The sequence below is a fragment of the Manihot esculenta genome, chromosome 16 (assembly GCF_001659605.2).
Source record: "Manihot esculenta cultivar AM560-2 chromosome 16, M.esculenta_v8, whole genome shotgun sequence".
Taxonomy (NCBI): Eukaryota; Viridiplantae; Streptophyta; class Magnoliopsida; order Malpighiales; family Euphorbiaceae; genus Manihot; species Manihot esculenta.
The window spans coordinates 29,951,351-29,963,118 of NC_035176.2; the positions used below are offsets into that span (position 1 = coordinate 29,951,351).

At 36.3% G+C, this 11,768-nt stretch overlaps 2 protein-coding genes across 2 annotated transcripts; one reads left to right on the plus strand and one right to left on the minus strand.

Annotated features, from left to right (window-relative positions):
• The first annotated feature begins 3,201 nt into the window (after positions 1–3,201).
• Positions 3,202–6,033, plus strand: LOC110603293. The gene is made up of 4 exons (XM_021740989.1): positions 3,202–4,118; positions 4,215–4,341; positions 4,992–5,179; positions 5,745–6,033. The coding sequence occupies exons 1-4, from the start codon at positions 3,202–3,204 to the stop codon at positions 6,031–6,033; spliced, it is 1,521 nt and encodes a 506-aa protein (XP_021596681.1).
• Positions 6,034–8,940: 2,907 nt separating this feature from the next.
• Positions 8,941–11,244, minus strand: LOC110604210 (protein TIFY 10A). Its single transcript, XM_021742347.1, has 5 exons — positions 10,918–11,244; positions 10,163–10,352; positions 9,746–10,062; positions 9,574–9,631; positions 8,941–9,307 (listed from the first exon to the last, which is right to left on the minus strand). Exons 1-5 carry the CDS (start codon positions 11,069–11,071, stop codon positions 9,196–9,198), a joined length of 831 nt encoding a protein of 276 aa, XP_021598039.1. The 5' UTR covers positions 11,072–11,244; the 3' UTR covers positions 8,941–9,195.
• Positions 11,245–11,768: the final 524 nt, after the last annotated feature.

Here is an 11,768-nt window from a genome sequence, read left to right on the forward strand (position 1 = left end):
TGGAGAGCTTCTGTATTGAAACGAGCGACATATTCCCTGAGTGACTCTTCTCTCCTTTGCCTGATTGTTTTCAAGTAGCTTGTTTTCCTATAGGCGGGAACACCAGCAATGAAGCGGCTGATGAAGCGAGTGGCCAAGTCTCCGAAACTGTTGATGCTCCCAGCCTCCAGGTTATTAAACCATGCTCTTGCTGGGCCTGATAACGTCGTTGGGAATACCTTGCACATTAAAGCATCCGATAAAGTTTGTAGCTCCATGAAGGTCTTGTAGTTAAGGACATGTTCTCAGGGGTTCCCAGTTCCATCGTAGGCAGCCAGAGGTGGCATCATAAACTTCTTAGGCACGGTCTCCTATTGCACCCATTTCGAGAAAGGAGAAGAGGCAGGTAGGAGAGTTTAGTTCTGTTCCTTCGTTCTCAGCTCGACCAGAAGCTGCTCTTTCAGCCTTTGTAGCTTTTGATCTACGCTATCCTCCTCTTGCCTGGGTCTCTTTTCTAGGCAATATTCCTCCCCCTCTGCTTCACCTCCTGTTTCCCTGGTGGTTCCGGCAGAATAGCTGTTGGCTTCGTCATTTTCTATCATCTCCCTTACCCTTCTCCCATGAACTCTAGCCTCTGGTTCTTCGTCTCCCCCGATTCTCCTCTCTCTTTCTCCAATGTCACGGCTGTCGGTTTGAAGGCGATCATGGGTTGGTCGGGGCTCATTTGAACGAGGTTCTTCTACCACCGGATGTGCATTCACGGGGGTGTCAAGGCCCCTTTGCTGCATTATCTGCCCCAACCAGTGGGTGGTGCTTTGTAGCTGGAATGCGATAGTTTGGAGGTCCTGGTTGGACAAGGCCACTGCGAGCGCGTTCCCTGTCAAGCTTGGCGAAGGGTTGAAAGAAATGGGTGGTTGGTTATTGGTAGTCATAGGACTGGAAAAAGAGAACTGCTGTCCTTCTTGGGCAGAGTTCAGGTCGTTGTGGGTGCTATTGTTTTCAGTGGGGTTAGCCATTGTGGATCTCAGTGGGTTTTGCAAGAATGAAAACTCCGGTGATGGAAAGATCAACCTCGTTTCCCACAGACGGCGCCAATTGATGATCTGAGATCCAGAGAAATAGGGTTTTTACAATGGGCTCTGTAAAATTTAGAAAAAGATTAACCCTAGAAGAGAGTATTCCTCCTTTTATAGGTTTCTTTTTGTCTGCTAGTGACGTGCCAAAAGAACGAGTACCAGTAGACCATCTGTCCCTGCCACGCTGATACAGACGTACGTGGGAATCAAATCTCTGCCCCATGCGTAACGACCTCTGATTCTCCCTGGGCACGGATGGGCGGGTCTGCAAGATGAACGGATGGGTCTTACTCTGGTTCCTGGTTGGGCCGGCCAGGCTGGGCCGGGTGAAGGGAACAAGATTGGGCTGAAGAGGGGCTCCCCTACGGAACTGGAGAATGGGCCATCCCGGTTGAGGCGCGTCAGGAGGGAGCCCGTCCTTACCATTTGAATAAACCAGACCTTATCCATACTAAGGGCTCTAAGATGTCCGAGTAATGGGCCGATATCGTGGGCCTCGTCTCTGATTCGGACGAAGAAATCTTGCGGTCATCACTTACTGTTTGGATACGGTTCCTTTGTCTACCAATAGAATATTATGATGAAGGGTTCTTGATGAAGGTGGGGGCGAAGATGGTAAAACCGATCAGGGTAAACATGAACACTAGTTTAGTTAACAGGGGACATTATGCACGTATGTGTGTAGAAGCTGATATGTCAAAACCTTTGTTATCTAAATTTCGTCTCAGACGTAGGGTTCGTAGAATTAAATACGACGGTCTGCATTTGGTGTGTTTTGGTTGTGGTAAATATTGGCATGTCAATGTCAGGCTCTTGAAAGGGATAAGGCTGATGATGGTGTTAATGGTGAGAGGGAAGTGCCTATCCAACCAGGAGGTGGTGCTAATCGGAGTAGAGATATTTCGGAGAATCAAATCGTGAATCCAGCGATAACCGAGTATTATGGGGATTGGATGTTGGTTAGGAAAGAGAGAAGGAGGAGTTCGAAACCTACATGGAAACCTCCAGCTGCCCAAGGGAGAAATTCAAACTGCAATAGTAGGGATAATGTCCCTCGGGATCGTAATCCTGGTAGTAGTCGGTTTCAAATTTTGGAAGATCTTGGTGAGAAGTCGTCTCCTGGATAAGTCCCATGTAGCAAATGTAAGGAATACAATAGTAATTTCTGCTAAAGGGGAAGAAATAAAGGGAACAGGAAATGATATCTCTGGGCTTAATAAGCAAGGTAATAAACAAGGGAGTGGAGGGCCATCAAAGCGTAATGGGCCTGGGATTTCTATTGGTTATGCTTACAATAATGCACCTGTTAGATGTAGTAGTTTTAATAAAAATATACAAGGGGCAAGCTCTTCGAGACAGGCGGCTACAGAACAAGAGCATGTTGTTGTTCTTGGAGGAATGGCGAATGCTGTGGAGAACAGAATAGTGATTTCGAAGGGGGATCAGTAAATAGGGTTGGTGGTATTACCTATATACCTAAGAACAATGGGAACAGTTTAATGTTCCATCCAAATCCCCACCTACTATTCCTAACGTTGATAATAATTCCCTTTCTGACAGTTTGGTAGCTGAAACTCAGAATGGCGATGTTATCATGACTGCTACCCAAACTTTTGTTGAGGAATTTCATGACTGCTGCCCAAACTTTTGTTGAGGAATTTGCAAAGTTGGATAACTAGTATATGGAACTGGTTTCGGATGTGCAAGTAGCGGCTTTGGGCGGGAGAGTGGATAATAATTGATGTGTGCGGTGTAGACGAGTTTTACTATAACACCTTAATTTTAGGATTTTTTAATGATAGTTACAACTTGGAATTGTCGAGGATCTATTTCTTCTAAATTTAGTCAAGCTTTCTTTCAGTACAAGAAGCTTTATAAGTCAGATATTTTTTATTTGCTGGAGACTAAGGTTAGCGGAGATAATACCAACCAAATTTGTAGAAAGTTGGGGTATGATAATTGGATAAGAGTGGAGGCTGTTGGGTACAATGGTGGTATTTGGATTATGTGGACGAAGAATTTTTTCAGGTTACAACTTGTTTTTTCACATCCACAATTTGTTACATGTAATTGTTGAAGACAATAGGAGGGACTTTTTGATTAGCTTTGTGTATGTTAGTCCACGGATTGGTTCACGGAGAATGTTATGGCCTTATGGGAGGATCTTAATGTTTCATCGAATGAGAGAAGATGGCTTATAGTGGGGGATTTTAATTCCCTTTTGACTGCTGAGGAGCAATGTGGTTACAACTCTTTTAATGCGGCTGGCTCACGTGATTTTCAGAATTCGTTATCTACTTCTGAGCTAGTTGATCTTGGTTATGAGGGAACCACTTTTACTTGGTGCAGAGGTAGAGGGTATAATAATTTAAAAATGGCTCGTTTGGATCGGGCTTTATGTTCGACGAATTGGAGGATGGCTTTTTCGGAGGCTAAGGTCATTCGTCCAGTGCGTCTCCATTCAGATCATATTCCAGTAATAATAGATATGAGACCACATAAGTCTACTCCAAAGTTGGGATTCCGTTTTCAACTTGCTTGGATTCCTCACAAAGGCTTTAGTGATGAGGTTAAGCATAATTGGCAGAAGGGAGTTTCGATTATTGAGGCAGCAAAGGGAATAGGGGGGAGCTTATCAGAATGGAATAGAAATGTGTTTGGTAACATTTTTGCTGAGAAAAAAAGATTATTAAAAAGGTTGAAAGGTGTTCATAGGGTATTGGCATTAAGGAGGCAATCCAATTTATTTAAATTGGAGTTTAATTTGAGGCAAAAGTTGGAAAATATTTTAATACAAGAAGAGATGTATTGGTTTCAAATGGCAAGAGAGGATTCGATTGTTTCAGGGGAACAGAATACTAAATTTTATCATTTAGCAACCACAGTTAAGAAGAAAGCTTATGTTTATTCCCAGTTGAAGAATACAGAAGGAGATTGGGTTGAAGATAAGGAGCAACTGAAGAATATGACTAGAATATTCTTTGAGAAGTTGTATACCAGGGAAGGGGTTTTTAATTTGGACGTTTGGATAAGGATTTTGGTCCTCAGCTATCTTGTGAGAAGGTCCTTGAATTAGATAGGTCGTTTACTGCAGAGGATATCTTCAAGGCGTTATCGAATATGGCACCTAACAAAGCTTCGGGTCCTGATGGTTTTCAGGCGGTCTTTTTATCAGAAGATGTGGGATACAGTGGGGCTGGTTGTATCTAAATTTGTGTTGCATGTGTTACTGGGCAATCCAATTCCGTCAGTTATTAATGAAACATTATTGGTTTTACTACCTAAGGTGAGTAACCCAAAGCTGATTTCACAGTTTAGACCCATAAGTTTATATAATGTGTTGTACAAGCTTATTACGAAGACTATGGTAAATCGGATGAAGAAGGTTTTGTCATCTTTAATTAGGTCGGAACAGAGCAGTTTCGTTCCGAGAAGACAAATTATGGATAACGTGGTAGTGTATTAAGAGACTCTCCATTCTATGAAACTGGTTAAGGGAGCTAAAGGATATATGGCCATCAAAATTGACTTGGAGAAAGCTTATGATAGAGTGAATTAGGATTTCATTGCATGGCTTTTAACTGATATGGGTTTTTCTCAGAGATAGGTGGAGAATATTTCTAATTGTATTCAATCAGCTTCTATGTCAATTTTATGGAATGGGGAAAAGTTAGATGCTTTCGATTCTTTGAGGGGTATCAGACAAGGAGGTGCATTGTCCCCGTATTTATTTGTAATGTGTGTGAAATATTTGGCGTCATTAATTAGAAAATCAGTTCATAATGGGGGGTGGAAGCCAATACCGTTATCTAGAAGGGAACCTTCGATTTCGCATCTAATGTTTGCGGACGATATGTTCTCTTTGCAAAAGCTGCAACAAGCCAAATGAAAGAGATTTTGGAAATTTTGAATTTGTTCTGTGATGTTTCTGGGCAGCGGGTGAATAAGGCAAAGTTATGCATTTTTTTCTCGCATAATGGGGAGGAGGATGTAGTTCGAGAGATCAGTACTATGGTGGGAATGTCAATCTCTTCGGATCTTGGTCGGCATCTTGGAGTCCCATCTATTCACAATAGAGTGGAGGCTTCTACATATGGATACATCCTGGACAAGATAAAGTCAAGGTTGGAAGGATGGAGAGCGAAACATCTCTCCATGGCAGGAAGAGTTACTATGGTGCAATCAGTTCTGAGTGCCATTCCAATTTATCCTATGCAATGTGTTATCTTGCCACAAGCTTTGTGTAATTAGATGGCAAAGGTGTGCAGAGATTTTATTTGGCATGGATGCGATAATCAAAAGCATGTCCATTTAATTAAGTGGGAAACAGTTCAAAAAAAAGAAATTAAATGGTGGTTTGGGGATAAGGAATTTGTCACAAATGAATAGAGCTTTGGTTGGGAAACTGACTTGGAGAGCTTTTTTGGATCCTGATCAATTTTGGGCCAAATGTCTCATTAATAAATACCAGTCTGGAAGTTTTTCTTGGCTGGTTCGAAATAGACAGAGCTCTTCGTCAATATGAAAAGCTTTTAGGCTTGGTGCGGAGGTGGTTTCAGCTGGTCTTACGAAGGATACTAGGGATGGGCGGGACACAGTTTTGGACTGAGAGTGGTTGCTGGATGGAGTTTTACTGCATCATAGCCTGATTCATCATGAATTACTTGATTTAAATGCTTTGGTAAGAAGTTTCTGGATATCTAGCACTGGATGGGATTGGGACCGGTTGAATGCACTAGTGTCGGCTCATGTATTGGAGGTTTTACAACCCTTTTGTTTGTCTGAAGCTGTTGGAGATTTCGATGCTAGGTTATGGAAGCATACGAAGTCAGATCTTTACTTTGTGAAATTAGGTTATGAATCTCTTAATAATCTAGATGAACAAGAGGATATCCGATGGAAAAGAGTTTGGAAGCTAAAGGTTACGAAACGCATGAGGATTTTTCTATGGGAAGTTGTTCATAGAAAAATCCCATAGAAAAATCTTATGCAATGCCGAAAGAAAACGAAGAGGATTCACAACTGTGGATAGCTATGCGGTTTGTCAAGTTGCGCCTGAAACAATACTCCATTTGCTTTGAGATTGTGAACAAGCTAAATGGGTTTGGACTGAGTTACGAGGACCAACACTTACGGCTACTTTTCTGAACCAATTTTGCATTAAGAGGTAGATGTTTCAAAATTTACAATCCCAAGGTAACTATGTGCATGGTGTTGCATGGGAGGTTCTGTTTGCTACTACGATTTGGTGGTTGTGGAAATGCTGGAACAATAAGGTTTTCAGAAATGAAGATTTAAACGCTTCCGTAACAAATGATTGGTATATTAAGAGAGCAATGGAGATCCAGACGCGTGGGGCTGGCAGTGATCAGGTGGAGGAGGGTAATATTGGGAGGAGATATATTTTTGTTGGATGGGAAAAACCACCGATTGGATGAATTGCAGTGAGTACTGACGGAGCGGTGAAAGGATGTCCTGGTCAGGCTTCATGTGTAGGTGTGTTTCGGGATTGCCATGGTCAATGGTTAGGAGAATTCAAGATGTTTGGTAATATACACAGTGTAGTTTTAATAATATAAAATATTTAAATATTAAATTTGATTTTATTTAAAACAGATTGATTCATTTAAATTTTATTATCTTAATAAGATTGAAGAATAATAAGAGAAAAATTTAATTTGTACTCCACATTTTAATATCAAACATGACCAAAATTAAATTCATAAAAACATAAAAAATAGAGTTATACTTGAATTCTAATTTCCAGATGAATTGTGTTATAAATCACGTTATGGATATAAATATACTTGACGAACAGAAATCAACTTTAAATTTAAAAATCAAATAGATAATTCTTATTTGCCAAACTGTATTCGATTTTGATTTCACTACTTGCAATCTGACTCTAAGGTTGTCATGAAGCAGTTAGGAATGCATGGATTAAGTCTTTTAGTCTCCAAAATTTGGTCTGGAGTTGTAATCAATTGCTTGGACGAGAATGGAAAGTGGTGGTGAAGAATGTGTACAGAGAAGGAAATTTTGTTGCAGATTGTTTGGCAAAGGAGGTTGCTATGGAGCCTCTTGAATCGTTGGGTACATGAATCTTCTGCTATGATTCGTCAGTTTCTGGATGCTGATATTATGGGTGCGATTTGGCCGAGGAATGTGTAATATGGGTTAAATCCCTCCTATTTTACACTTAAAAAATAATTTAATTTGATTTAATGTAGTGGCTTAAAAATATAAAAATTTCATATGATAGATCAAATTTATTATTTATACTTTAATTTTTATATAAAAAATAATTTATAATATAATTTTTTAGATTTAGTAAAACTCTTAGCCCATATTTTTAGTAGTGAATAATTTACTCTTGAATTTTTATTTTAGTAACAAAGTAGTTTTTTTATTAAATTTATTATTAATTAATTTTTAATAAAATAAGTTAATTCAAAATAAAAAATTAAATTATTATAAATAGTAAAACTATAATAATTAAATTATTATAAATTATTAAAATAACAAAATAAATTATTATGAAATATAAAATTCAAATAATTTAATTATTATGATAAGATAAAAATTGAACAATCATGCTATTTAAAAAATAAACAAGAAAAGAAATTAATATATAAAAAGTGTGATTTATCAATTTAACTATGATGATTAAATTTTTTTTAATTTTTTATAAATTTTTCAAAACAGAATATATTATAAGAATATTATATATTTATATAATTAAAAAAATTATAAAAAATAAAATAATTTTCAACAAAAATTGTTTCGGAGACTCTGCCTTTGAATTTTGCCTTTGAATTTCACTTTTGGGTGGGCTTCACTCTTCACACCCTGTCAATTTAGCGCAAATAAGATATGATATATGATGCATAATATATTATTATATTTCATATTTTACTATAATATAATAATGAATTTTTATAAAAAAAATTTTTATAAAAAATTATTTTATTAAAAATTATTTTTTTATTAAAATAATAGTTATTAAACTATGGTTTTATTAAATTGTATAAATTATTTATAAAAGAAATAAAAGTGAAAAGGTCAAACAAAGTGGATGGTGGGTAGAGACTGTAGGGTTGGGTTGATATTCTATTTGATTGAAAATATATGGCCTCACCCGCCATTGTGTTTTTCTTAATTAAATTAATCCAATGGCTACTTCCGCGTTATTCATGTGATCCAATGGCTATTTCCGCGTTATTCATGTGTGCGCTTTTTATTTTTAATTTATCATCTGGTGGGTTTTTTTTTAATTGGAAAAAAGGTATTTATGCAGCATTTTCAATTGCAAGATTTTTGTTTTCTCTCTCACAAGTTTCCATCGGATTCCATTTTTTTGGTTGATTGCAAGATTTTTGTTCTCTCTGACAAGTTTCCATCCGATTCATTTTCTTGTTGAAAAAGTAAAATAACTGCCAATCAATTTTTTCTTTACTATATTAAAAATCATTATTAAATTTGAACTTAATTGAAATTATATTATTTATACTAATAATTAAATGTCAAATATTAGTTATCTTGTGTACCGCAAGTCCCCTTGTTTTTCAAAATTTAATTGTCAAATAGCTGGACCCAATTTGATAATCATGTAGACCTATATGACCGCATCAGAATAATTATCATTATGAAAGTATCACTTGATAAAGACTAAATAATGCGTTTAGCCCAATTATAAATAGATAATTAAATTCTAAAAAGTTTCAAATTCAATATTTCAATCCTTTTTCAGATATTTTTATCATTTTGAGATAATATCAATTTTCCAATCAAACAAATATCATTTTTCTCATTAAATTGCCATGTTAAAAATGTTTAAGCACGTTTCATGAGAAATTCCTGTAAAATAATTACAGATGACGATTCATGCACCCAAAAGAGAGTTGATTAGTAGATTGAAATTATCTTCTAGCCGCTGAGCTCCTTCTTTTTGTCCAGAAAAAAAAAAAAAATAATTACATGAATGAACTAATAGTAAGACCGGTAAAAAGTTAGGTCTACGGTGGCATGAGAAAAGCCTAGGCTTAAAACAACCATTAGGAAACAGCAGGATTCAACCCGCTACAAAAACAAGATATAAAGTGCCTAAATTACAGAAACTAAAAATCTATAGCAATTGGTGCTACTGCAAAGATTGACCAGCCAGGCCTAGCCATGACTTGCTTTCAGCTGGTTTTGATGAAGAGGCTGATAAACCAACTGTTTGATAAGGAGCTCTTGCACTTGCAGTGATCCTGTAATAACGCCAATATACAAAATAAGTAACAAATTCAGTGATCTATATAAAAGTGGGTAACAACTTGTTATATTGACATGCACTACTTTATTTGGCAAGAGATCTGGAGACAGGGAAACATAATAGATAAATTTCAATTGTATGCTAGCTGATTTATATCATAGTTAGTTCAGAATATGCATAACAAAACTTCAAACAAAAAAATTGCAGTTTTTCTTTGTTTGGGTTCTTTAAATGATATTTGTTATTTTTAATGAAGCTTACCTGTCTTTCCTCTTCTCCAAGAACCGGTGAAGGGAAGCTCTCCTTGCAATGGGTAGATCTGGAATTGATGAAACAAATGCCTTTGGTTAGAAACTTGGTAAATTGAAACAAATAAATATTCGATCATTTTGTTTGATTAATGCATGGGAAACAGAATGGACAGAGGGATTACCACTTCCAATGGATCGAGAAGGAGGTTGCACACGCTCCTGAATCAAGTTATTGCCAAAATTAGGAATAGCATTCGAGCTAGGAGGAACTGGATTGGTGGATTCAACAGGAGCTTTAACAACATTAGGGTCACCCTCAGGATGACTCTTGACAGAATCAGAAGGAAACCCCGTGAGGCTCTGGGAGCTTCCCTTGCTAGCTAAGAGCATGACCTCCTTAGCTTTATCAGCTGGAAAATCATTGAACACGATTACTTGTCCAGCATAGAAAATAGTCATTGGAGCAGTTTGAGGCTCTGGGGTTGCAGCCTTGTTGATACTGGAAAAAGATAAACAAAAATATAAATCAGCCAAAACAAAAAATAAAAAAACTGATGATTGAAATCCATGCATGGACATAAAGGGTTAAATCAGCTTACCTCGAGTCAAGACTCTTCTGCACATCTTCCTTGGGAGCAGAAGGAGCAAAGCCAGCTTGTTGAGGGAACAAATCCATGGATCTAACATTAGTCCGAGCAGTAGCCATGTTTCTGCTGCAAACATCAACTTGTTTCTCATTCATTGGAAACAAATTCATGGTTGTTGACGCCTGACGCAACTCTGGTGTGCCTGAAAAATATGGATACAATCACCAACGAAGCATCAGATCTCATAAGTTCTGGGTTACAACAAGATTCTAGCTATTCATGTATAAAAAATCTTATTTTGGAAAGCTAAAAAGTCTATTAATTAAGAACAGACACATGCTATATATTCCCCTTCTTGCAAATGAACTGTTCAAAAAATTTGAGTTGTTTAAGAAGACCAGAAAGTGCAATTTCTTAGAATTGAATTGAAATAACCATTAAGCAGGAACAAGTCAATTACAATTGAGATTATTTTTGGATCTAACAAGTAGACAAAAGATTTGAAGAAAAGAATAACTGGCATCATTATTTGAAGATCTAAACTGAAGTCCCTAGACATAATCCCTGTCAAGTAGCAGAATCATCAAATTATTTTCCTTTGAGAAGCAAAAGAAAGCGCGAATGCAAAAAGCTTGGTTAATCTAAATATATTTTTTTTTTTTGGAATTAGAAGAATGACTGAAATGATTAGCAGTTTTCTCCCTTCCAAAATTTTTCATCTCCAAATCTTTTTCCTCAAAAAATTCAGAATTCAAATAAATACGCACCATTTCCATTTCCTTCACCGCTGCATGGCATCCCAAGGCTGAGATCTCCAAGACTACCTTTCTCCTTGATGTATTGACTCAACAGACTACACGTCTGCGAAAAACTGGACGCCTTCCGGGCAGCAAACTCAACGAATTCCGGCGAGCCAGCCATATTTCTCCTTCGCAAAAAGGAAGATCTTAAGCAAACAGATCCAAAAAGCTAGATAACTAATCGAAATCCAATAGACTTGGTTCTCCCTGTGCCTGGACTCTGCAAGAGGAGAGAGAGAAAGAGAGGAGAGGCTTATCTTTTTGTTAGAAGTTGAATGATTGAGTTAAAGAAGCACGAGGAATATATGGGCTTTTAAGCTTGTTCGCAGCAGCTTCGCCGGGGTTGCTGGTTGAATAGTTCTAAATTTATTTTTTATTGTTATCATTATTTTTATTATTTTAAGCACGTGTTCTTTGCTTTTCTGTGAACGGCAATTTTTGAATATAATAAAATTCTTGGATGCACCGCACTCGATTAATAAAATATCAGTAATTAATTATAATTTAAATAGACTTGACAATAATTTTAAATAAAATTAAGAGAAAATTATTATTTAATTTTATATTATAAAAATATTTATTAATTAATTTTTTATTTTTAAAAATTAATAAAATATATTTAACATTTAAAAAATTTATTAATTAATTAATTTTAATTATTAAATATTTTATTATTTAATTTTTATAATTGAAAAAATTATTTATTTCTTTTAAATTTATAAAATTTTTTATTAATCATTAATTCTATACTGTAAATATTTTAATTTTTTTAAAAAATTTAATTATTAAAATTAATAAAAAAATATTAAAAAATAATA

Excerpts from the sequence above, each read along its gene's own strand:
- LOC110604210 (XM_021742347.1), bottom strand. The coding sequence starts at position 11,071 with ATGGCTGGCTCGCCGGAATTCGTTGAGTTTGCTGCCCGGAAGGCGTCC. Across the intron at positions 9,632-9,745 it reads TTCTCGATCCATTGGAAGTG|ATCTACCCATTGCAAGGAGA; the intron begins GTAATCCCTCTG and ends CATCAATTCCAG. Across the intron at positions 9,308-9,573 it reads TTGGAGAAGAGGAAAGACAG|GATCACTGCAAGTGCAAGAG; the intron begins GTAAGCTTCATT and ends GCGTTATTACAG.
- LOC110603293 (XM_021740989.1), top strand. The coding sequence starts at position 3,202 with ATGGCCTTATGGGAGGATCTTAATGTTTCATCGAATGAGAGAAGATGG. Across the intron at positions 4,342-4,991 it reads TATTGGTTTTACTACCTAAG|CGGGTGAATAAGGCAAAGTT; the intron begins GTGAGTAACCCA and ends GTTTCTGGGCAG. Across the intron at positions 5,180-5,744 it reads CTGGACAAGATAAAGTCAAG|TTTCTGGATATCTAGCACTG; the intron begins GTTGGAAGGATG and ends TTTGGTAAGAAG.